This window comes from Photinus pyralis, unplaced genomic scaffold (assembly GCF_008802855.1).
Source record: "Photinus pyralis isolate 1611_PpyrPB1 unplaced genomic scaffold, Ppyr1.3 Ppyr1.4_LG1, whole genome shotgun sequence".
Taxonomy (NCBI): Eukaryota; Metazoa; Arthropoda; class Insecta; order Coleoptera; family Lampyridae; genus Photinus; species Photinus pyralis.
The window spans coordinates 57,667,907-57,694,906 of record NW_022170249.1 but is presented as its reverse complement, the minus strand read 5'-3'; the positions used below and the strand labels follow the sequence as shown (position 1 = coordinate 57,694,906).

At 35.1% G+C, this 27,000-nt stretch overlaps 2 protein-coding genes across 5 annotated transcripts in view; both read right to left on the bottom strand.

Annotated features, from left to right (window-relative positions):
• LOC116160343 (homeobox protein homothorax) overlaps window positions 1-27,000 on the bottom strand; it is a 304,208-nt gene that overhangs the window by 210,246 nt on the left and 66,962 nt on the right. The gene's annotated exons all lie outside the window — the stretch shown is intronic.
• Window positions 21,629-23,099, bottom strand: LOC116160344. Its single transcript, XM_031473534.1, has 2 exons — window positions 22,605-23,099; window positions 21,629-22,549 (listed from the first exon to the last, which is right to left on the bottom strand). Exons 1-2 carry the CDS (start codon window positions 22,798-22,800, stop codon window positions 21,684-21,686), a joined length of 1,062 nt encoding a protein of 353 aa, XP_031329394.1. The 5' UTR covers window positions 22,801-23,099; the 3' UTR covers window positions 21,629-21,683.

Below are 27,000 nucleotides of genomic sequence, written 5' to 3'. Positions count from 1 at the left end.
CGGTTCTTCATCGGACCACCTCGCAGCCTGTCGCGTTTTTGCACAGGGCTATCAAGAGGGAATCTAAGGTTACTCGTGGGCATACTTTCTGGGCATCGCAAACTAAACAAAAACATGCACCGCATGGGTTTGGTAGCATCGCCATCTTGCAGAGGATGTTACACAGACGATAAGATGGCACATCACATACTTTTGTGAATGTTCTGCTCTAATCCCACTCAGACGGCCATGTTGAGAGTATCCTGGCTAGATTAGACTACGATTAGAGCCGCCTCCCCTTCCAGCATCCTGGAGGTTGATCTCACGTGTGCGATGGCTTGCGTGACTTTGAGGGGTCGGACAACTCTCTAGTGAGGGAAGTAGCACAAAGGGACCGAATTTGAGACATAGGTACGTATGGATCTTGTCCACCCTCCTATCGTAATCCAGAATCCCACCCAAATGAAAATTTGGCCCTTCGAGAAACACTGGAACTTACTACTTCTACTTTTAAATAAACAATTATGGATTATTCACCATTAAAAAATACAGACCTTCCACTATTTAGCTTAAGTCAAAAGGCTTACATTCGTAACAATAATGGAACAGAAAAAAATCACCTACAGGAAGATCGGAACAATTTTTAATTTTTAACTTTGACCGTTCAGCGTATGGTAGTGCATTTTATTTTATGATGATTAGTAACACTGCAAAGTCACAGCCTTCTAAGTTTTATAATAAATGTGATATTCCATTTTTAATGGGCATCTACTTTTTTTAAAAAAAAGGACGAATTGCGTTAAACGACTCATTTTAAATATCATGTTTAATACATAGTCACACTAAGATTGACCAAGGAATCAAAATATGCATTAATATACAGGGGATTCTATTTTAAAAAATGCAACTTTGATCACCCTGTATAACAATTGCAATTTCATCGAAAATATTTTTAGGTTGTAGCCTTAAGATTCCTTCAACATTCTGACAATGAATTTTAAATATGTGCGTTAATAAACCCACAATCTTCCACCCACGCACTAATGGCCCACTGTGTATAGGTAATCTTGCAAGAAATGTACAACTATTGTACCTGCTGATTAAAAACACTGAGGCAATATTTCACAAGATCACGTACTTCATTCAAGGCAAAGGAGTAGGTATCTTACCAAAAAGTATAAGATTCTAATCAGAAGATGGCATTTTTAAGAAGGAATAGTCTATAATTTAAATTTAAGTGTATTGTTCTATACAGGGTGGTGACTTGCGTAACGCATCATAGGGATTTCAATGTAAAATTCATAACATGCGATTATTGGCTCCCCAAATTATTTTAGAGCAAAAATGTATTAAGGTTTTTTGTAGAAAACTTTTTTTACGTCAATCAACCGTATTAGTTTTCAATGTTTTTCATAATAAAGACGGAAAATTGGAAAAATAAAACCCCCATCTTTTTCAATAATCTGTGATGCCATGGAATTTTATAATACAAAAACTATGCCGTCATGCCATGGAATGTCTGCTATAAAACAAATCAAATTCTATCAAAAAGTATTAGAACAGCGAATTCAACATAAAGAAAGACCAAATTACTAAAAACGGTTTCCTAATATAACAATTTACAATAAATGTTCGAATAAGTCACAATTAACTGCAAAAATGTAACCAAGGCGATCATAAAATCAATTTCGAACTGCTGCTAATTGATAACTTGATATCTTTTTGTTTTAGAAAATTCCATGGCATCGCAGATTAGGTATTGAAAAAGATGCGGGTTTTATTTTTCCAATTTTCCGTCTTTATATGAAAAAAATTGAAAACTAATACGGTTGATAGACGTAAAAAAATGTTTTGCTACAAAACACTTTCATACATGTTTGCTCTAAAATAATTTGGGGAGCCAATAATCGCATGTTATGAATTTTACATTGAAATCCCTATGATGCGTTACGCAAGTCACCACCCTGTATATATCATCCCCATTATTTAAGCACAATACACGAAACATGGATTCCACTAAACGGACCAAACAAATTTGTACAATGAAGTGTATAACAAAATTTGATTTTTTGATTTTCTGTTTGAATATACATAAATAAGTTCGTATCACAGCGACCATCCGGATTTTTTCGTCGAGAAAAGAAAGTAAAAAGAAAGAAGGTTTTACTGAATAGTAATACAAAACAAAATCACAATCGACTGTTAGTCTACACTTGTCATGGTCCAGTATTGGGCTGCAAATTTGTACATTGACCTATATTAATTTCCATAATTTAAATTAACATTCGTAAAAAAATAATTAATACAGTGAGAATTAATAATGAATGGATGAATAATGAATAAGCTTTTTGTTCAGTTGGTTATTCAAAACTATGATAGAACATAGGACGCTAATAATAAGCTTCCATTCAATGAGAAAATGTCGTTTTCCAACAAAGTTGGCGCAAACGGGAATTAGAAGAATTACCAAACTATACGAAGTAATTAGCTTAACAGATCAAAGTTACTTCCGCCTTAGTGCAACAGAAAAGATTACAAAACGCTATTGGGAACGAAGATCTTCTACAACGAAACAGTGATCAACGCAACAATGCACTAAATGTTGTTTCAAGTGAAAAATGAAGTGTCAAAAAAGTAAAAGTCGACATAACAGTAAATTAATTACATAATTATTTACTTTTCATGTCTCATTTTTGTATGCATTTTTTACTCTATGGTATTTGCCTAGTTTGTTTTTTCGACAGCAAAACTGTCACAATCAGCAAACAACTATTACTCACTGATGATGATAGATTTGCTATTGAAACGTAGATTGGGGGGAAGAGGGTAAAGTTAGCTGTGGCACGCCGTACTTAGTTCAGCTTGTCCATGTTCGGGAGATGTGGTTTCCACCACTATGCCACACAATCGGACAAATCAGTTGAATTAATACGAAATTGTGTTAAATTCATACTTATAATTAGATTCCATACATTTGTCCTCTTAACCACCCACTTGATTTGATATTATTTTGGTATAAAAACAATTTACAAATTCCCTTGTGCAACTAACTTTTCGAAACATACAGTAATCACGTCATATAGGTTCTATAATTCATTCGGCGAAAGTCTTAACATCTATCTACCGTGAACATTTTGTTTGTTTGTTTGTTCTGTGGATATCTGTGCACAATTTTCATAATTTTAGGTATAATCGTATATTTGCCTACTTCTTTTAAATTAAAATAGATCAATTAGGATAAACGTTACAGATTCATATCGAAACTGGTGAATGCCTATATTTTTTTTATTGAGAACTACTGATCTCTAGATGATTGGATTTCTATTAAAATTTCCCGTAAGGATTGTTTTAACAACCTTTGACCATAAAACCAATTTTTCCCTTACGTTTAAGATGCAAATCCAATAGTACTATTTCAGTAGGTACTAATAGGAATTCCCATTACGACTTAATGTGAAATGTTAAATATTTCGCTGGAGGAACTGTAACATTCAACTTTAGTTTCTGCTTTGATGTTAAACTCGCCACTGCTAAACGATGAAGAGCGGAAAGTTGTCCAAGAATGTTTGAAAAAATTACACTAGTAAAGTTATTTCATCAACTTGGTAACTTAATAGTAATTTGTAGAATCGCTAGCTTGCCAAAATGAGTGAAAATAGTCGCAATTAATTCTGCCAAACTGTCCACCAGAAAACCTAAAACGCGGCGATAATCAATCAATTTTTGTACATTTTACGGACAATTAAAGGTATGCAAATGTATTCTGGTGTTTACCTTGAATTGGACATAAAGACAACTTTGTCACTTAATCATTTATTTGTAGTAGGTTTGAAAATTAGAAAAAATATGATTTACATATAAAGAATGTTGCTAAACTTCTTCAACGTGATGAAATGAAAAAATGTCGATTTCACCTCCAGACTGGCAGTACAATACTCCTAGTAGTGGGAATTGGAACTGCAAAATTCTGTACAAGTGGGTGTAAATCTGACAACAATATGGTTCGAACTAACGTTAAGTTAGATAAATTAATATTTTAACATGGGTTAGAAAACTATTTTGGCAATGAATCGTAAACTTTTATAAATAAAATGATGTGATGGTTCCTTTGGTTGTCTAATTTAAACTAAAATCAGATCGAAATAGAATATTGGGACGTGTACAATTTGTCATAGTAATAACAAGCAATAAGGTGTGAGTAGTGTTTGAGGTAAATACTAAATAGCCGGCGTTAGTTAATGAGAGCCGATAATTACAGCGCCACACCCACCGCACTTCCCCTCGTAATAAATATGTTTGCATTCAGCTGACACGTAAACGCAGGCCTGTTATTATGTCGTCAATTAAAAGCATATTACGTTAATTCACAAACGAATGCTGTTACTGCTGCTGCTGCTACTGAGGCTGCTGTTACGGGTTGCACCATTACATATTCGTAGAAGTAAATGTGGGTCAGTGTCGACGAAAGTGTGAGTGAATTGATTTATGGACTAACTCTGAATATTGCATCGTAAATTCCTGCTGCACTGGATAACTATGCACTATCTCAATTCATCTCTTTATAGGTCGACGTTTTATGAGGAGTGTCTTCCATTACCTTTAAAGATGATAAAACTTTCGACTGTTGTAACGCGAACTCGTTTTAATTCAAAATTAACACAATCCACCCACGACGAATTCTTAAGTAGATAATTAACGCTCATTATAATTTAATTTATAATTTTTTTACGGTTGCTTCGTAAAACCCAAACACGCCATTAAGTTAAGTATTTTGATTGCCAATTCTACAACAGCTCATATCGGCGACCATAATAATCCCTAAAAAGTTATGATTAATTAAAGTAAATGCTTTCAACGGAATTACCATTTACATTTATTTAACGTTATACCCATTTCTGGAACACATATATTATGTAGTTCAACCTATTCCGTAATGCTTTTTTACTAATCGAAACGACTTTCATAATAGCCTTGATGAATAAAGCGTATAAGAAGTAGATTACGATATCAATAATGTTGTACACAAATAAGGTAAAACATTGTTTTTTTGAAAATAAGCGCTGACCACGGGCTTTTGGCGAGCAATTAAATTGGCGACTGAAAATTGAGCCGTATATTTTAAAGCTTCTTTATTAGTGTTAAAATATGGAATGGAGTTGATGTTTTTTTAACGGATAAGAAAAATTAGTGACGCGTTGGTGTTTTGCGTCTGCTATGATTTTTTAAAGAATCGTCGCCAGTTTCCTCCTGCAAGTTCAGGGTTTTATCAGTATATTTTGATCCCCGCTTCTCTTCATTAGTTTTGTGAACACACAAAAAATTTGACGTAAAAGTTTAACTATTTTATTTGTATGGGTTTAAGACTCGGACTCTAGTCTCACAGGTGGCGAGTTCGAATCCCACAACTTGCCAGTTTTTAGTGGTACCTACACAACATCTCCTGACTACCATGGTTCGGAGGGCATGTAAAGCTGGCGATTCCCGCAGTCATACCTCATATCACGACTGCTGTTGGGCGAGCTGTTGGGTCACACAAAAGGCTATTGATGCGATCTGAAAACTTCTGTAACCAGAGAATGCCACTTATACTATAGAAATATATAACTGACTAAAAAAGTAGTAACTAATTGAATTCAATATACATCCAACGAAGACGAGCGCCTTGCAAATGGTGGTTAATTTCGCCCCTAGAGGAAAAGCGCAAAACAAAATGCCGTCACTCAGGAGATGTGTGCGTTTACGAGATCTTTCTGACGACATCAATTTGAAAACACGCTCGGGGATGGCGCCCAGATGTCGCCGACGACACATCATGTAGCCCCGTCCTAAAGTTGTTAATTACACGGGCCCGGTAGGTACACTCCCTACAGGCCAAAGTTTACAAATAAATTTGCAAAAATGCACTAAAAAACAAAACAATATCGCATTGTTTCAGATAATGACAAAACTGCGACTATTTTAAATGGAACATCCTGTATATTACTACAACATATGACAGCTTATTAATTTCAATCTTTCAATTATTTTCATTTAGATATAGTTTTCTATGAAAATGAGAAAAATACACTTTATTCCGTATAACTTCCGTTGCACGTCATCATTTTCTGTGACGTAATTACTATGCAATAATGCCAAATCTAGTTTTGAGCGATTTAGGTTATGTCACTTGTCAATAAGACGGTGCATTGTTTGTGTGAACAATCCACACCTTAAATAAAATTAAAATAATTTTTATTATTCATTTGGTTAATTGGAACCACAATATACATCACTTTAATAACTTATGAACTGTACAAATGTAGCATCTCTTTTACAGAGAAAGTACTAAATATAAAATTTTACAGGTTATGTGATGTGATGGATGATATTCAAATTAATCGGAACCATCGGAACTGCTTTCGTGTTCAAAGTTTATAATAATAGTAACAACGTTTTTCTAATTGCTTTTCTCTTTCGTACCACTCGTGTATTACAGTTTCCGTATCCTTAACTGAATTGCGCCACGTTTCGGAAGTTATCGATTGTAGTGATTCTTTTGTCACATGTTTATGCAATTTTCAATGCTTCGTCCATCTCTACCAATGTGTCGATTGTAGTAATTTTTCGCTGTGCCCCAAATATGTTCGATAGGATTAAAAACGCGATGATAGGGTGGTAATCGTAAAACGAAGTAACCGTATTGCTCGGCTAAGTGGTCAATGCCTTATGCGGTACATTTTAGCCGATTTATTCCTAAAAGTATCAACAAGATTTATATAACATCAAATAATTTGCGAACGTACTTACTGTGCAACCTTTTCAACAGTTCGGTTGTAAAATCATTTTCGGAGAACTGCACATTATGATCACCTAACCACACTTTAATGTTGTCTGTTTTCCCGTTATCGAACACAATTACTGACGGGTTATCTAAATTCTTCAGTAATTTCTCTTCAAACCAATGCACAGCGAAAGACGTAGAAAATAATCAAAATCAAATCAAACGAAAACTAAACCAAAAGTAACCTGTCAAATTTACAAATTTAAACGCGACAACATAGCAAAATGCTACCAATTGTTGCGGCTAAAATAAACTACATGCTTAATGTGTTGCCTAATAAACGAAAGTAAGTTTACGTTGGTACGTCGTTTTCTTCAGGTAATGACGTGCAACGGAAGATATACTGAATAGACCGTANATCTCGCATAATACAGTACTGGATAATTTGCAAATTAAAGGATATGCATTTGTGCATGCCCATAGGGCAACTAGGGGCGGTGGAGTTGCTTTTTACGTCAAGAATTCGATAAAATTTGAACTACTACTTATTCCCAAAGTAGATATAAAAGTATTTGAGCAATTATGGCTAAAAATTACGATTAATAAAAAATCCCTAGCGGTTGGAGTTATATATAGACCTCCCAAATCACATTTTTCAGATTTTCTGGATGCTATAGAAGATGTTTTAGTATCGGCAAATACCTGTAGTAAAAGTGTCGTCTGTTTGGGTGATTTTAATATTGATATGCTTAACTTGACTTCGCAGTCTGCGCTAAAATTCAATACTTTGCTGGATTCGGTAGGTATGGCCCAAATAATTTCTGAACCAACTAGGATTACTGAGCATTCAGCAACTCTCCTTGATTTGCTCATTACATCGGATGCAAGTAGCATTGTAAATACTAACATCGTCAATTTGCCTCATTTATCTGACCATGCGTTAATTTCTTGCGCATTTAACGCTAACACAGTAAATTCACAGCAATTTCGTACTCTCAGAGACCATTCGCAATTTGATGCTAATCTATTTCAAGAACACCTAAATCTTACACCATGGGGACTAGTTTATGGCCTGGAAGACATAAACTCTAAAGTATTTTTTATTAATGAAGTAGTACTTCATTTATGTGATGTGCACTTACCATTAAGAAAAGTGAGAATAACCAAACCTCCTGCTCCTTGGTTAACCGATACCATACGGGAAATGATATGCTTGAGAGAAAAGTCATTAGCTAGATTTAAAAAAACTAAAGCGGCCACCGACTTTAATAATTACAAAATGCTGCGAAATATTGTAAATAACGCAGTTAAACGGGAGAAAAAAGCATTTATAGAATTTAAATTAAAACAGAATGGTAAACAAACTACTTGGCAGATTTTAAAACAATTAAACATTTACAATAAACGAAATTCGTCGGGTTTACCCAGTCATTTGCAGGATGTTAATAAAATAAACAAATATTTTATCAATAGCAGTAAAGTTGAGCGAACTAGCGCACAAGACATTGTCACGAACTATTATCTTAATAACTCATTTGATAGCAATACTACACAATTTGAGTTTCAAACTGTCACGGAAGAAGTGGTGGATAAAATAATACAATCTATCGGATCTAATGCTGTAGGAATCGACAATATAAGCATCTCAATTATACGTTTATGTTGCCCTGTAATTATACCGTATTTAACACATATTTACAATTTTTGTTTGGAAAATAGTGTATTTCCTGAAATATGGAAAACTGCATTAGTGTTACCTTTACCAAAAACGCCGAATCCTACTGAACTTAATGAATTGAGGCCTATAAGTATTCTTCCCGCACTTTCTAAAATTTTAGAAAAAATAATGGCTTCCCAGATAAAGCAGTATCTTTCCTTAAATAACATACTTCCGGACACTCAATCTGGATTCCGTTCAGGCTTCAGCTGTGCAACCTTATTGCAGTTGGTGACTAATCAAATTTGTACTGCAATTGAACGTAACGAAATATATTTGTTAATTCTGTTGGATTACAGCAAAGCATTTGACACGATAGATCATAAAATTTTGCTATCAATATTGAAATATGTTGGTTTTACCGCTGCATCTATCAACCTGGTGTCGATGTTTATCTCAAATAGGTCACAAATTGTCCATTTAAATGACCTACGCTCAAGTCAATTGCCCATCTCTTCAGGAGTACCTCAAGGTTCTATATTGGGTCCACTCTTATTCATAATTTACACATCTAGTTTTCACCGGTCATTAAAATTTTGCCAATGTCACATGTTTGCAGATGACACGCAAATTTCATACGTTTTTAATGCTTCTAGTGGGAAAGATGCAAGCGAAAAGGTGAATAAAGATCTAAAATCGATAATTGGCACGAGTAGTAAGCATTCCTTGCTAGTAAATCCTAGCAAATCAAAGCTTATGGTTTTTGGTAGAGCGAAAGAGCGTGAAAAAGCGCTGAAATAAAATTCCATTGTTGCGGCCCATAACAAATGACTTTCTGGTCATAAAATTGCTCAAATTTTAAATATTCCTCAAGGAACTGTGAGAAATACAATTTCACAATTTTAAAAAACCGAAAGTGTTGACACAAAAATTAGAACCGGCTTTAAAATGGGTTCATGCAGTTGGTATCAATTTCAAAAGACACTTGTTTGAGGCCACACTGAAGCCACAATACACATTTCAGATGACTTGGTTCACCACTTCAGGATCACGGTATGTGATCGCTTCCCGAACGAAATTCGCAGGAGCGGATCTAGATGAAGGTTTTTGGGCTGCCTCGTAAGAGTTAGTGGATGTATAAAAAGCTTTCATCCTTGTTATTATAGACATTATATAACAGAGAGTTTACTTAGTCTTACACTTCATGAAAAGTACCTAGATGTACGTAGATTGGTAGCTAACTTTTTATAATTTTGGATACCATAATTTAAAAAAAATGTTGTTTTGAAGATTCAGTGTTCTTGACAAAATTTTTACCCTGTATGTAGCACGAAGGTACTATCCTCGGCTTCTTTTGTTACCAGCTTAGTAATTATAGGTGCCAATAACAAAAAGTGAATTATTTCAAATAAAGGGTATGAAATACTGTTCCACTTTAATTCCTAATATAAATCCAAAACCAAAAGCTTTATGATGTTCTGGTCCAAAACCGAATAATTAGTGTAATCACACAACTTAGTGAAATATGTACATAAATTACGAATTAATGATGACCCTATGGGCTATATTAAAAATTCATATTCAGGGTTCTTGCAACGATCGATTGGGGAAGTTGTAACATAAGATGAGTTAACGATCGGTTACCGACATTTGTTCTTCGGTGTCGCGACATGGTTTGCACTCAGGTGAACGTTAATTTATCGTTCGGTTCAGTTGATCTGGCCTCTTCGATTACTTCTGATGGTAATGTAAATATGAAAACTATGCGTAACGTGCTCATGTCGAATATCAAATTAACCCAAAAAATTTCTAGGTCAATTAACATTACATTTACGAATGTCTATCAACTAATCTTTTTCAAATATTTGCACTTTTTGATAATTTAATATTAAAAACGTATGTATATTAAATAAGATATAGAATGAGGGCAAGTTTCTTCATGTAAAACAAAGGTAGGAGACATTGTTTTGAAAAAAGTACGTCGATCATCTCCCTAATTCGATTTTTGTCTCCAAAATATGAATTTTCAACGATATTATTGGATACAAAAACCATCTGTCAATGCCAAAACGTTACTTTCAGACTTAGATCATGTATACAGTCATGTAATGGTTCAAAATTGTACACCATTTATGACGAACTCGGAAATTACCTAAAAAATCGTTTCTATTTAGTATGTAAAACTGGAAGTGAGATCTAGTATTTTCGAAGTCTATTTAAACTGAATTTAATTTTTTTCTTCAAAGGCCCTTTACATACAAAAATTGTGAACTTGCATGAAAGCAAAAATTTGAAAAATTTTTCACATAGGTAGTAAACATATGTGCTCAGAATACCGCATTCAACATATACCTACTTGATTGCTTTTTATCTCAGTAGCCGATAAAATGTTTCAGGTTTTGAATGGCGACAAAAAGTGATTCAAATTGGCAAATTTTGGATCGTGTATCAGTCTCACGAATTTTTTGCGATATCTGTTTTTTGCATTCGATTTTCTGTCTTGTAGAAGTAGATATAGTAAATACTTTCTGGATGCGGATCGGGGAAGCCAAATTTTGTTTACTTAATTGATTAGTCTTATTAATTTTTGCGTAGTTTTGCAAATCACAAATATTAATCGCCGCTTTGGTCTAATTGCAAAACGACAAATACACCTTATGTTATGATTGACCAGTGTGTTAGGTCAAAATATAAATGAGCATAACAGTAATTTGTAAAACATTAGGGATACCTATAGGAAATGCAATAAAGAGCTTAATTTAATACAGGCGATGAAGTTTTTTTTGTAAAATTTCTTTCATATTTGACTAAGATAGACATTAGTAACAATTTTATTAAGGTAATAAATGTAAAACAAATTAAACTCACGCAAAAAGAAGATTACCAGTTGGTTTATATTATTGAAACACAATTTGTATTTCCCACACATGCAATCGCCATCAATAGAGAAAAACAATACAATGGAAATTGTGAAGTAATAAGTATCGGCACCGTGATATCCTTTACTCGCGCTGTTATAACCATTCGGCCATTAATATATTATATTGCCGTAGTGCTGGATGGATGGAATAAACAAAAAGGGAACGTTTACCTCCTATTGTGAGTAGCGACAAAGTATAACATGTTGAGGATGTACAGAGCCGGAGGGCACAAGTTACATCTGTTCTACATTACTTGTAATATCATTATACGTCTCGGAATAATATAAAAATGATTCACTACCCTCCATTATTATATACTAAATGAGGTCGTTTTCACTTTCGGTTAAATTGAATTACGACAAGACTCGACTTTGAAGTTGAGCTTTTATTTGTATTTGAAGAGAAAGCGTTAATGATATGTAAAATTGAAGATATTCGCATATGGAGCATCTGCATCAACATATGTCGATGACTTGGTATTAACCGGAAGAAGGAAACTACGTCATGGCCCAATACGCCATGGGGTGTTTGTTTAGCGTTACACTACAAACACGTTAGCACGTTTTCTCATTTTTTTGGCAACGCGTTCTGTTATTTTTAATAAAATATATACCTTTTCACGCCAATTGAAATACCAACTGGTCAGCGGAAATCAAGGGTGGCACAGGTAGTTTTTGTTGTTCCGGAATTTGTAGTTATTAAGAAGCGGATACTCAGACACGTATTATTAGGCACAATGTGTATCGTGAAACGGATTAGTTAGATGAGGTGCAATTTGCATGATTGATACAGATCCATTAAAGTGCGCCGAAACTTAGTTTTCGACGAATTTAATAAAAGTGCAAGTGTACTTCAACCCTAGGGGTAGTTTTTAAATTGCATAAATCTTATTTAGTCACAACGATGTTTGAATGCAAATACGCTGCGGGTAAGGTCCGCTTCCCCAAATCGGATCAAGTTGTAGCAGTGATGGGGTTTATCTGCATACACATTAGTTGCTTCAAGTGGCCAATTGCAATTTGCGTGGAGGCAAAGGGGGTACGTACCTCCCCAGAGACGCGCTAATTCCTAATTCACTTGATGCGTGGATTAGATTTACACTGCTTGTCCCTAGTACATGACTTACCCATTTTCTACCATTTAGCTAAAAGTCAATTATATAAATGGTATTGGGAATAAAAGGTATCCACACCCTTCACTTTTCTTTCTCTATTTCCTCCACCGGTTTAAAATTAATAGTAGGTACAGCGATTAATTTCAAACGAAATACTGTTCCTAAAATTCCTGAAGTGATAAAGATGGTGGAGACATCCTCTCATTGGCGCAAATTTTTCTGAAGATAAAAATTTGGTAATCTTGCTTGTTATTTGACCTTAGAAATTATGTTTACTTAAAGTTCACCAATACAATTTTGGCTAAACACGATTAAAATTCCCCACTCATTGATAATAACTGATGTGCGTACATGTATCACTAATAATAATATTTCAGTTAACATCTATGTACCTCGCTTCCGTCATTAGACGATTGTGAAATAACAGCCAATAATCTAGTCAATAAAAATGTTGTAGGTCGTAAATCATCTGAAACATGTACCAGATCAATTACAGCCGTCATAAAAATGGATTGCAGTTTTACATAGAAAACTTCCTGTTGCATAGTTGTGAGCACATCATGTATACAGGATGCTTCAATTTTATTTTACAAAGTTACGATTCTGTACTGAATGAAAGTATTTTTTACACCCTATAATGTTTGACATTGGGGGATTCTTTCTTTATCATGTAATGTAAAATTTAAACATTTTTCGTTATTCGTTTAAAAAAAGGTATGTAAACTACATTACCAAAAACAGATTTATTTTTAGAGTGGTGCAATTGTCATTTTTAATTAAGTATGTGACAATAATCTTTTAATAAAAAAAGACATTAATGACGGTAAAATATGAAAACAAATAAATAATAAAAATAGAAAATAAATGTTGATAACCGTATTTTCATTTTATTTTATTTTTTGTCCCTCTTGTTCTAGGCTCTCAATATTGCCATCGTTAGCTGTTGTTCTTTTGGATTATACGAATTTCCAAGATCTCAGTGGTTAACTACGCATAAAATGCAGTTCATTGCGATTGTCTGGATAACGTCAATGAATCCACTAATTTGTGTCAACAGTAGTACTGCGATCGATCACGATCATGTCTCATTATTTATGTGGATAACCGAAAATAAATAAATTTGTAGAGAAATCCCACCGGACTAGTTCGCTATCGAGGGTATTAGTATGCTCAAATAAACGCTTTCCTGAAACAGTGCGACAAATTGAGTACTTCGTCAATACTAGAACAATTATCATCCGAAGTGTTCCGTGCATGATATCGTTGAAAAGCCAACATATGAGTGGTGAAGAACATCGTCGCTTAACCACAATGTTGTTGGAAAGTTGTCTTCATTAGGAAACCTCGAATGTTTTACGCGATCTAAATTTATTCTAGACAGACTAGTTCGTGAGAGTATCGAGAATACACTAATTCACTGGTGAATGCAAATTCGTCATTGCCCTCTCACTGAAGTTTTTGGGACGATGTTAGTGCCAATCCCATCCCTCTGATGCCTATATTCGTCACACTTAAGACTCTCATCAATGCAATTTGTAAAACAGATGTGGTGTCAGAAATTAATAGTTTTTAATTTTTAACAGAAAAATTGGCTGGCGCTCAACATGTTCAATCGTCGAGTAAACGGTTATGCAAATATAATAAGTAACGATTTAATGAATCATAACCAAATCGATTTAGTTGCCCATACAGAATATACTGAACTATTGAATCTTTAATGTATCGGTCGTTTTTCTCAATTTGAATCTTGTTTCATTATGGTACGAAAATAATTTACGGAGTACTTAAAATCTGTTTAGCATGCCTAAGCCTAAACATGTTTCTTTGTTACAGGATTTGTATACCAACAAATTACATTATTACAACATTATTTACACTAAAATGAAAATATAAAAATTGTGAGGTTCGCCTCACCTCACTTTTTAGTACGGGAATTTAAATATAAATATATATGTACCAATTAAATATATTGCTGCACTTCGTTTCAAATGGTACCCTACACACTAGCTCTCTTTTTGTTCGGTTCCCCATTGGTGTACTGTTTTGCCGAGTTGCTCTAAAGTCTAAAGTAACACAACTATGTTAGCATATAGGTGTCAAATATACCCACAGTGCGTGAGTGTTTAAATACTTTCTAATTTAACATGTCGGTGAAGTGAATTGTCATTTGGAGAAAAGCAATCCCTTACATATAAAAATTTTACAGGAAGCTCCCCTGTATTATTTCTCAATGATCCTCTACAAGTGGGATATTGCAAAACCAATATGCAGTAACAAACACTCCTATTATTACAATGAATTGGTTTTACTGTTTGGCATACGGCATTGGTCTTCTGTATAAGGTCCCACATAGGCCTCTAATACTAAGTTATTAAACTCGAAAACGGCAGTTAGAACTCATTAAAACAGACAACGTTTCTTAGTAACAATTATTGATTTGGTGCCCCACGGTGTCTTGTATACACAGGTCTTCATCTTTTTCCAGAAAAAGAAGCCTAGCGGAGTTATGTCGGGACTTCGGGCTGGCCACGCAGCAGGATCTCTCCTCCCAACCCCTTTATTGGGTATTCCGATTTAGCAATGTGGTTACTTGTCGTGTTGTGTGAGACGGTGTCTCATTATGTTGAAACCAAAGTCTCCGTCTGATGTTTAATGACAAGTCCTCAAGAATCTTCGGTAGCACAGTATCAAAGAAAATATTTTTCCCCATTCAAGCGGTTTAGGAAAAGGTAGGGCCCGACTACATGCTCCCCTACGATTCCGGCCCATACATTTCCACCAAAACGATGTTGATTTGCACAAATAAATATTGGGTGGGGATTCTCGTCAGCCTACATACAGGTGATCATTTTTAAAATTAAATACGCCGTCCCTTGCCATGCAAGCTTCGTCCGTAAACAGAATGAATTTTTCAAAATGTCTTTCAAAGTTTACAACGTCGAAGAGACCAATGACAGAACAACGGTCTTTGCTGAAAGTCACCAGGTCCCAAAGCTTGTACTTTATGTCTGGAGTATGCATAAAGGTCCTGCTCCTACAGATTATGCCAAACAGTAATCTGGTAACTATTATCATTGTGCTCCAATCATATCAAGTACAGCCTCTTTTAATGCCGGGGTTTGACGTAATCTGTTGGCGTTCCCACCACTTGTTGCGTAAAAATGGCTGATGAACGTCTACACATTCTGAAAAGCTGGCCACTTGGTTGTTGACGATTTGGGCATCTTCTCCGGTAGATTCTTCGAGCTCCCTGTGCATGTTACGCCTTGCCTCTCCAAAAATCAAAAGCATGTCAAGCAGTGCATTACGGTGGAAGTATCTTGTCAAATCTAATCTTTTGTTTCAAAATGTTTTTTTGAAATTTTTAATCGATCGGTATTTTCGTATTTGAAAAAATAAAAATTATTGGAAATGCAAATGTTTTAAAGAGCTGAAAGATAGTTTAAAAATTTTTTTCAATAGTCCTTAAAACCTGCCATAAAATAAAGGACGATTTTTCGAAAAACAAAAGCAGGCCAATAACTTCGAACCGGGACGGGGTACCAAATCAAAAATTGGAACTAAGAAAAGTTGTTTATTTTTATGAGTTCCGTTTCCGGTAATGACGACTTGGTATTAACACCTTGTGTTTATAGAGTACCATCACTTGGTGTCGCATATTGTCAAAATAGTAATTCCGTACATCGCTGGTTGTGAAGGGAATATACAAACGAAATTTCCTGTGAAAGTCAGTAATTTTTCGGTAATTGTGCAATATTCGCCAGCCGAATAACAGTGTTTAAATTTCCATTAAAATCAAGTATTTTATGGAAAGGTACGAATATGTTCCCGAAGGTGTACATCATCGAAACGTACACAAAGGCGTAAGCCGCACTGTAGTAAAGTAATTTCAAACCCATAATTGCTTTGGATACATAAATCTTCCACGTTTTGATGGTCAGGGCTCTGAAGTTTGGGTTATCTACAATTTTTAAGCGTATTTTTCAAGAAAACGATCATTCGTAGGTTTTTGGGATCGTAGCACTCAACGCCTCCTAGAATGTTTTTTCTTTGCCTTATTCAATAGGTGTTAATGTAGGTTGGAAGAAAACTGTTTGTTGAAAAAAAATTTTGACTGCGCCAGCGCATTGTTATTTCAAAGAAATTTCAACTGCATATGTTATTAATACTGTCTAGCAAGTTTAAAATGTGGTTAAAATGCGGTAAAAAATCCTTTCAATCATCCCACCTCGAGTTATGCGTCGTACGTCGTTCATGTTTAGTAATGATAAGGTTTACTTAATGATTAAGGAAACATTTTATAATAAATGTAATAAATATAATGGTAATCAGTTGGAGGAGGACAGAAACATTTATACGATTGTTAGGGCGAAAGCGATCTTTACTCAATTTCAAAGGACACCACCAGAGGAGACGAGTGATCCTAAAAATGAAATATGACACCCCAAAAAAGGAAGAGAGGAGAGACCGACTTTTCAAGGTCAAGGGGAGCACATTTGAACTGGTTCAAAACCGGCCCTCTATGACTACTGGGGTTCGGCATTTACAGGGGGTCGTTCAAATTTGTGGCTCACCGTTGGGATATCCGTAATGATGAAAGATACACCGTAGGTTAAATGGCAGCAAACTTTCTCCTTTTTGTGAGTAAGAAACGCTTGAAATTTTTCGAAAATTTTTGAAAATAACTGAGATACCACCGAAAAACTGAAAATGTCAAAGTTCGTTTTCATTTTCCTTAAACGGTCGGATATGGACGGTTCCCGTTAGCACCTTGTATGGGCACTTTCTTCCGGAGAATCTGAATCTCTTGTCAGAATTTCCATAGCACATCAGATGTAGAAGCTACAAGCTACTGCTCCTTTAGTTCTTATGGTCCCCACATTGGATTTTTACGGAATGATAGAGGTAAAAAAAAGAAATTCATTTGAATGCATCGTTCTCATAGTCATGATACAGCTATATCTAGTTACCCGTGGATGTTTTGCTGAGAAATAAATGTAAATCTCTTGATTTTAAAATTTGTCTTGTAAATTGATTTAAAAGTATGACACGTCATTATTTTTCTTTTTTTTGTCCTCTATCCCATTTCTTAAAATCCAATCCCATAAGCCCATTAACCCTGTAGCTTCTACATCTAGCATAGTACTATGGAAATTATGATAACAGATTCAGATTCAGAAAAAGTGCCCACAGAAGGTGCTAACTGGAACCGTCCATTTTCGACCGTTTTAGTTAGGGAAAATAAGAACAAAATTTGACATTTTCAGTTTTTCGGTGAAATCTCAGTTGTTTTCAAGAATTTTTCAAACATTTCAAAAGGTTTTTTTTAATTCTAATTGTTTTTTATTGTACATTTAATTTCTCAAAACCACCGTTTATTAATGTAAAACAAACTAAACAACAAATGACATCATCCCAGGTTACTCAAGTGTGAAAAATCGAATGTGAGTGGGGCAATGTGAAGTTCGGGGCCTGGTTGTACACACAAATTTGAACGTTATATACCTATCAATATGTCCAAGCGTTCTTGGGGAGAGAATCGTGCGAACGGACGGACGAACGTTGTCGATAAAGTAGCTGCCCGTAATACTCCCGCTGCTTAATAATCGCTTGATTCTGGATTTTTTTTATCGGAATTTAACAGCTAAACGTCGCGCGTTGATGGATTAATTTGAAATATTCTTCCAGTTTTCAAAGCGATGACTATGCCGTTATAGTACAGTAAATTTCTGACAATTTAAAGTGATGCAGCAAATGAATTAACAGAGAGCGATAACAATTTATACATACAACAAGGTCTTAAACGAGATCAAAATGTTCTGAATATTACCTTATAAATGACCACTAATACTACATGTGGCGTACTTAAGATATTTAAATTTAAAGAAGAAATTGAATTCATGAATAAAATACCGTTGGTCTAGAAAGAAAATGGTATTTTCAAGTGACTAGCTTGCACGTTAAGTTAAATTTAAAGTATTTCTTAACTCGAATAAATTTATACAATAAAACTTGTATGCAATGCAGACATTCTGAGCGAGCATTTTTCGGTAACTGTTAGTGGCACAATCCCTAGTTTCTAGACGAGCAAACAGTAACAATAGAATGCGCCAGCCGGGGCTGTTTCTAACCATTGTTAATTCAATGTTCGTTGCTTTATGATTGAATTATCTGTGTCTTCCTGCGAGCCTGAGTTTTCCTAATTTAACGTTTAATAATGCTCTGGTACCTATGTAATAATGGTAGTCTGCATCGATTAAAGGAAATTAGTCCATTAAAATGCTGCGCATTTATTAATTTTGATGTCAGCCCAAATAGGGTGGGGGATTATAAAAACATGGCGGCAGCTATTAGGTTAAGCGTCCCGACGCGTACATCAGCGATAACTAGATTACGTGCATTAGTGTGTCACGGCTCGTTTTTGTCCTGCCATGATCGGAAGCGCAGATGAGCGCAGCTTTATTAAATCACGACGACGATTGACTTATGCAGACGTCATGGTCGCGCGGTATTCTTATTCCATCTTAGTATGACTGATGGAACAAAGTTTATTCTCTACATGACTCGATTATTCTGTTTACAAACAGTGCGAGTCGTGTCATGCATGAAAAGTCGACCTTTACTTCAGTCGATCACGGTTTCGATAAAAATTTCAAGAACCAATTCTCAATTAAATAACGTTAAATCGATTTAACGGCGTATCAAACCACAAACATTAATACATGGATGAGTACAACTGAATTATAGTAGTAACTAAGCGTCTTTTGCGAAACCATTTTACAAACAAAATAGGATTAACTTATATTTAACCTCGATTCACCACACGCCATAAGTACATTAACGGAGGCTTTATCCGAATTACGGCCTTTACTACCGATAACTATAAATTTGAATGGATTGAAACAATTATTACCAAACATTCACGATCAAAATTCACTTAAGAATCTGAACAAGCAATAAAAAATTACACATCGCGCGCACACGCCGTTTATTCTGTCATTTTCTTGAAAATTCCCTAATTGAACGGGCCATAAAAACACGATGATCAAAAAAACAACGTGGACAAATTAGATAATTTATGTGCAATAAAAAGCGAAATCGTGTCAATGTGCCTAATCTCAAAATCAATTCGAGCTAAATACATTGATGCAAAAATTACCGAGGCAAACATCCGTTAAATTAAGTATTTTAATTTATGTATCACTTTTTCAGTGTTTCACATAACGAATTTCGATATTTTTTCCAGTCAAGATTCTACCTGTTTTTCTAGTAACAGGTTGTTTCATACGAAGCCGCACAATTTAATTGATAATATCAGACCTCTAACTCTACGAAAACCTACAAAATGTATAAACAAGTTTTTGTTTCACCAAACTTGTTTAAATCTATTAGTGTAATTAAAAGGGTGTAATGGCACAAAAATTGGATTCGAGGTAGAAATAAATGTGTAACACTTAAAAGGCCAAGTAAAGCGTCCTTGCCTCGCAGAAATAGTTCTAAGTATTGCAGGCGTCCAGCTGTGAAGATCAGAAAGTCACACAAGCACGGGCACCCCCCGTCGCGTAAAATCCAAAGAAGCCGTCAATTCTTTTGAACGAATTCCTGAAAACTGACATTGTCCAGTTAGAACCCTCATCAGCAATTTATGGAAGACCTTTCACGAACAAGTCCAAATACTTGTTGGGACGCAACCACTCTGTGGGGGATTGTTTCTACACGAACTTGATCCATAGCTTATGTAGGCAATTTTCAAAAGAATTTCTTGCGAGTAAAATTATAAATATGTTAATCACACATCGAGCGAAAATGTCACGGGAGGAACCCCCAATAATAATATTTACTTAAGTGCGCCTTTAAGTACTAAGTATTAATTTATAAGTTGTATATTGGTGATATTAAAACATTAATTGCGGCCATCAAACTATAAAACCTAATTATTCTTACAAAGATAAGGCATTAAGTGATAAATAAAAAAAATACTTCGAGCCCATTAACTGCAATAAATATAAACAATTTTATTATAAATTTGTTAATTTTATTTAAATCGCTTACCACGAGTGTACTGTGTAATTTTTATGAAGTTAATTAATATTAAATGCGTGATAATAATGAATAATAATCGGTAGCACTTTTGAACCATATGCATTCAAGATAAGGATGACATGTTAATCCTTTGTTAATGGACATGTAAACATAAACTAATGTGTCATATTGCTCCCTCTCTTATCAGGAATTAAATTCGGATTAACGGCAAATGTATATACGCTACCTCTCCGGCAGTCACCGTATTATCTTAGATAAAACATAATAAACCAGAAAGAATTTTTATCGTATTAACTATATTATCTTAGCTTATGAAAATTTCTTATCGTAGTGTCTACACGTCCCTTTTATTATATGTGTGGTTTGTCCTATTTTATAATAACCGAAACTATTTACGGCAATTTAGATTAGTTAAGTATAGGGTTTGTTACCTATCTATAAATAATGTCAGTAATCCATTAAAAGCCACGAAATAGATATTATTAACGCAAAAGTAAACAAAACCCATCCTAGTTTGATCGTCGGCAATAAAAAAGAGCCATCGGATGGTCATTCTTAATAAGCAAGTGGAAATCGTATTTTATACTCACTACATTAAATTTACAACGTTAGGTATTATAACGGTTTGGTTTTGGCGCAAACCAGGACCGGTATTGCTCCGGTCTAGCTCTACTCTGGAGGCGATGGTCACTCAGCTCAGGGATTCGCGGGGGTAGATTGACAAGAAGCGCCACTGTGTTTTAAAGGAAAAGGAAGGAAAGGGACTAAACACAGAAAATCCTGAAAGAGAATACAGAAGGATAGGCAACAAAACAAGTAAATACGACCATAAATGTACCACAGTTACGTTTGGGTAAATTTTAATAATTCATAAATAAATCGTAGTATTCACAAATGGAATAATCCGGCCATTAAAATTAAAATTAAGTGCAAAGAGGAAGGAAGAAGGTTAGGGAAATGAACGACGGTACAGCGAAATTTTGTTTGGGTCGCAACCAAGTGATGTTGAATATATACCGGGTGTCCACTCTCAAAGTCGAACATAGGGAATGTCCACTCTCAAAGTCGAACATAGGGAATTAATATGTGTATTCAATTCGTAGTCTTTTGGCAATTATTTCTATAATACACCAATATAGTATGTTAGCAATAAAGGCTTCGAACGATTTTTATTAAAAATACACAAAAATACTAGTAAGGAAAAACAAATTAAAGTAAATATTCAAATAACCCCCCGTTTTGAGCTAAGCAATATCCCAGTCGGTTGTAAAAACTATTTCGCACATTCGCTAACTCCCTGTTAGTAATTAACGCGCATTCAGTAACTATAGCTTCTCTCAAAGAATTAATATCTGGGTGGCGTCTTTTATAAATTTTACTTTTAAGGTGTCCCCACAAGAAGAAGTCGCAAGGTGCCAAATCTGGAGATCTGGCTGGCCAATTTATGGTACCACTTCTACCAATCCAATGATTTGGAAATGAATTATTTAAAAAATGTCTAACGTTTAAACCAAAATGCGCAGGACAGCCGTCTTGTTGGAACCAGATCTCCTGATTTTCTCTTGCAACGTCTTCCAATGCGGGTCCTACCTTTGTTACCAAAAGATCTAAATAGGTTTCTGAATTTAAGTTTCCTTCAATTTCAAATGGGCCGATAATATTATGATTAAAAATCCCAGCCCAGATATTAATTTTTTGAGGATACTGAGTTCTGGTTGAAATATTAAGCCTAGGGTTTTCCTGAGCCCAATGACGTGTGTTTTGAACATTGGGTTCATTATTGAGGGTAAAGGTACACTCGTCTGTGAAGCATATCGACGATAGAAAGCGGCGATCGTTGTTAGCGCGCTCTTGTATCTCATAACAAAATGCACTCCTACTTTCTTCGTCAACATAAAAAATCTCTTGATGACATTGTGGTTTATAAGGGTGATATTTGTATTTCTTTAATATCATCCATACCCGCGACTTACATAAACCAGTTTCATGGGAAATTTGCCTCAAACTGTACGTTGGGTCTGCATTTATCATCGCCAAAACTTGCTCTTCTGTGCGGTCATCCCCTTGTCGATATCCTATGATATGATGTCATTTTAGAACATGTTTTAAAATAAAATTTGTAATGCTCACCACCCCTACTTTCTGATTCTACTGAAATATTTGCCTGATTTTCAAATTTTTCTACATATTTTTGTATGGTACTTGCTGATGGTATCGGTCTCGTATTAAACGCAACGGCAAACAAATCTCGAACTCTTCGCAAACTAACACCGCTATAAAAGGTTTTTACCATAAAAACTCTTTCTTCGTTGGTATAATTATTCATCTTTCCGTAAATTCAGTTTCACAAAAGCGTAAACGTCAAATTTTTATTGATAAACAAACTGTTTCAAGCCTACTATGTTTTGGAAAATACTGTCGAATTTTTAATCAAAACGATTTAAAATTTTTCATTACAATTTCAATTTTTAGTCTTGTTGTTAGTATCAGTGGATGCGCAATAATTTTCTCTTTCCAATGATACCATTACCTTTTCTGTAGAATAAGTTGGCGAGCAGAAATCCGCAAAAACGTTCAACTCCATGTTAAATCCCTATGTTCGAGTTTGAGAACGGACACACGGTATATAAACCAATTTCATAAATAAACCAAAAAAAAGGTAAATGACGCACAGGGACCTGGCGGTAAATAAAAAGGCCTTTTCTTTACACGGGTACCCTAAAACACACCTGACAGCGGGTATTCTACAACAAGGAAATTTTGGGGTGCTCCTTGGTGTACTCCTTACACTTTTACTTGTTGGGTGTCAAGGTATGACAGATGTATTGTTTACATATAGCGACAAAAAGTGACAGTGCTAGTAGTGGTTATGTTAACCGGAAAGATTTACAATAATAACATAAATTAAAGAATCGTTGGGTACACAAAATTATAGGTCAAATGTAAGTACTGTTTTATAAATAAATAGAGGAACGTAATCTCATTATAATTAAGATTGTAGGACAACACTAGGACACACACACAGAGACGGTCTGACCTTGCCCGTGAGGACGATCAAGCTGGAGGTAAGGACTGGCTACCGGACATCTACTTCCTTGCTGGTTGTAGTGGTTACTCCGCTACACTAAACGGACAGTTGCAGGATAGCACGTCGACTCGGAATGTAACCGGTGATCCAGGTATCGTTGGTCGGCAAGATATCAGTCGTAGAGAGAGAGAAAACACACGGAAGAGGGTACGTTCACGACTAACGTGACGTAAATACACCTAACTTTTAGGTACGGGATGTCGTCATTGGACGTACCAACAATCCACACAAAAAGCTGTAAGGAACATATAAGAGAAGGTAAAAAGCAATAGAACATACCTCTTAAGGTGGTAATCGAGCTAAAAGTAGACGCCAACCCCCATGTGGTTACAGAACCGCAAAGCGAAAATCCAAAAATACTACCACAGAGCTACCAAGACGTTTCCAATGGATAGTAAAGTTGAAATATAACACCAATAAACTCGGAGATCCTTAAATAATTAAGGGATGCAAATTTTCAAGCGTATTGATAAAACCCATGCAGGACAGACGATTGTCAAATCAAAAAGTGACCGGAAAAGAAGATAAAAGGTAAAGGAATTTTATCACAAGGACAAGGACAATACTGGTTTTTAAAATTTAAATACTGAATCTGTACTGTATTCTAACAGGCAACCAACCATACATACGGAAGAAACATAGGGAACGAAACAAACTGTTATAGTATGTACATCACGTATTTTGCACCATAATTTTGTGCCCATAATGCGCTATTTATAATAATGAAACAATTTTGGCATTTTACAAATCGAAACGAACTGAGGGAAAAAATGGCAATACAAATAGGAATGATCGTTGGGACCAAAAACGGTACAACATTTTGAATTTACGATACGAAATTTGTACGAAATTAGAATATATAAACCCGAGTTTGTGGCATTCAATGCGAAATACAGAAATCATGGGTACGGACCTTACGGTACAAACATTTTGGCAAGGGTTGTGGGTAAAATACCTTTACTGTAGTACAGCAACTGCAGTATTATAGTTTATCTAAAAGTGATATGCAGGGTGCCCTAGATCGAATGGGGTTGTATAGATATTTTTGGCATTATAAAGAGATTGGGATTAATGGGCACTGTTTTGCAATTTTTTGAGATAATTAAAATTTCGTTAAAAATGTATTAGATTATTTTCATTCAATTTGAATATGTACAGGGCGGTTCAAATTCGCGGCTGACCATTTGGATTTCCGTGGGAGAGTGCAGGTTAAATGGAAGCAAATTTGCCTCTTTTTCTGACGCATTTGAAATCACAGAAGAACTGAAAATGTCAAATTCCGTTCTCAATTTCCCTAGCTTAAAGGGTCAGTAGTCAGGCCCAGTCATCCCCACCTCTCTTTTTCTTGCGTCACAGTGCTGCGCTGTGATTGGCTACGCCATTTTGTTGCGGTAAATATGAATTTGTGCGGGGGTTTTCAAAATTCTTTATAAAGTTGAATGCCGGTTAAATTGAAAAAAATGTACCTATTTCAGGACCAAATTAAATAATAATATTGTTGTGTTTGGATGGCCTACAACATAGCGATGAAAAACCCAAATTGGCCTGATTTTTCAATTCTTCATTACTTTGTTATTAATATATTATTAATTTTTATGCTGTGTTGTAATTTTAAAATAGAAACAGAAAGATGTTGTCGTTATGGCATGGGTTATTTTTCGGGGGTAAATACACAAGAGCTTGATTTTTAATCGGATAAATTTAATTTTACACAAAAGTTTTGTAGCAAAAATATCAAAAATCAAAAACACATGATCAAATCGCTCCAGCTAAAGACGTTTTTTTTTCCAGGAAGCAACAAAATTTGAGTGAATTAAAAATAAAATTATCCTGATTTAAAACCTAGATCAAGTGTATTTTAGGGAGATTAATAAAAGACAGTACATTTTACAACCACTATATGTTTAATCGCTGATAAAAAGCTACCTAGCTTTTAATCAGATAAAAAATCATCTGATTGGTTAGAATTTGAAACAATCACCAAGCTAATTGGTCATATATTAATGGAGTGTATTAATCGCTCTTAAGCCACCCTGTATATGAAAGATTTTAAATGATTTTCTTGGTAGACACTTTTAAATGTTTTATTTAAGTACTTACTACTTTTAGAAATAAAGTATGATACATACTATCATCATTGGTGACTTCCGAAAGAAAAAAATTCCCCTTATGTGATGGTTTTGTCCGTCCGTCTGTTCCCCCTCTAACTCGAGAACGAAAAGAGACCGCGATGTCAAACCGTCGCCAATCGATTTCTATGAGTTCAAGGATCAGCGCTATTGAATATGAGCCAGATCAAAAGTCTGGTTTCCGAATACGAGCTGAGTGGCAAAAAATTCCTCTACTGAGAATCGTATGCGATTCTTCGTATCTTGTTTGGTTTCTCGTTATACGTTGCTTTAAACGTTGTCTACACAAATACACCAGTCGTAATCTTTCATTCAAATCCATATTAATATGAATAATTTATATTTGAGGTTATGTTACATACAAACAATTATATGTACCTACATGCAAAAATCTCCAAATATCTCCAGCAGAAAATACGAGTTTGCAAAGGTAGTTATTTGTCTACGTCTACGTCAGTTTTTACCTCTTCTTAAATGTTCAACTCCCCAAATACTCGAAGCAGGAAACCCACCTTCACAGCTTAAAAGTTATTCAAAAACAGAAAATGCTGTTGAACATTTTTAAAAACACTATTTTTGAGCTCTTCAGAGATCCATGTCGTAGTTACAAAAAGTGAATTTTTTAGATATTTTCAATTATTGACAATGATGGCCTAATTATAGTTCATCGAGTTTCGAGTTAAGTGTCGTTCCGAGGAAATGGGTTCTGTCGTCCTCATTATGAAAAACGTATAGGTACGTGGCCTACGCTTAACTTTACTACCAGCCCTAATCTCTCAAGAAAACGCTCTACTACTTTTAATACACACAGCCTTAGTGTTGGCCTCGTCGCAAGTAACAAGTAACCTACTCTATTCTTAGTGCAAGCACAAAGGGTCCTTACAATAAGAGAAATTTGTTTGATGTATACATAGATCCTCTGTCGATAAACCCGACAAACACGGAGATTGTCCTTTTAACGAAAAAAGGGTGATTTCGAGTACCTGTTCTCTTCCAAAAGCATCTCCAGCTTTCCGAGTCTGTGAAATATCTAGGTACACTTGACAAAAAACTGGAGAGAGCATATACAGCTCAAAGCGGAAACAGCTAATACGATCTTCTAAACCTCTCGCCAGAAAAGATTGCCGGTCACAGAAGACCTGATCCCGGTCTACAATCTGTTTTTCTAAAGATGCGAGCGACTTCCGGGATAGGATCATGCCAATGTTGAACGAGAAGTCTTTTCATTCAACATTGGCACGATCCTATTCCGGAAGTCGCTCGCTTCTTAAAAAAAACATAGATTGTAAATTGACACAAGGTGTGCTGT

Coding starts and splice junctions, on each gene's coding strand:
- LOC116160344 (XM_031473534.1), bottom strand. CDS start 22,800: ATGAATAATTATACCAACGAAGAAAGAGTTTTTATGGTAAAAACCTTT. Junction 22,550..22,604: donor AGAATCAGAAAGTAGGGGTG/GTGAGCATTACA, acceptor ATCATATCATAG/GATATCGACAAGGGGATGAC.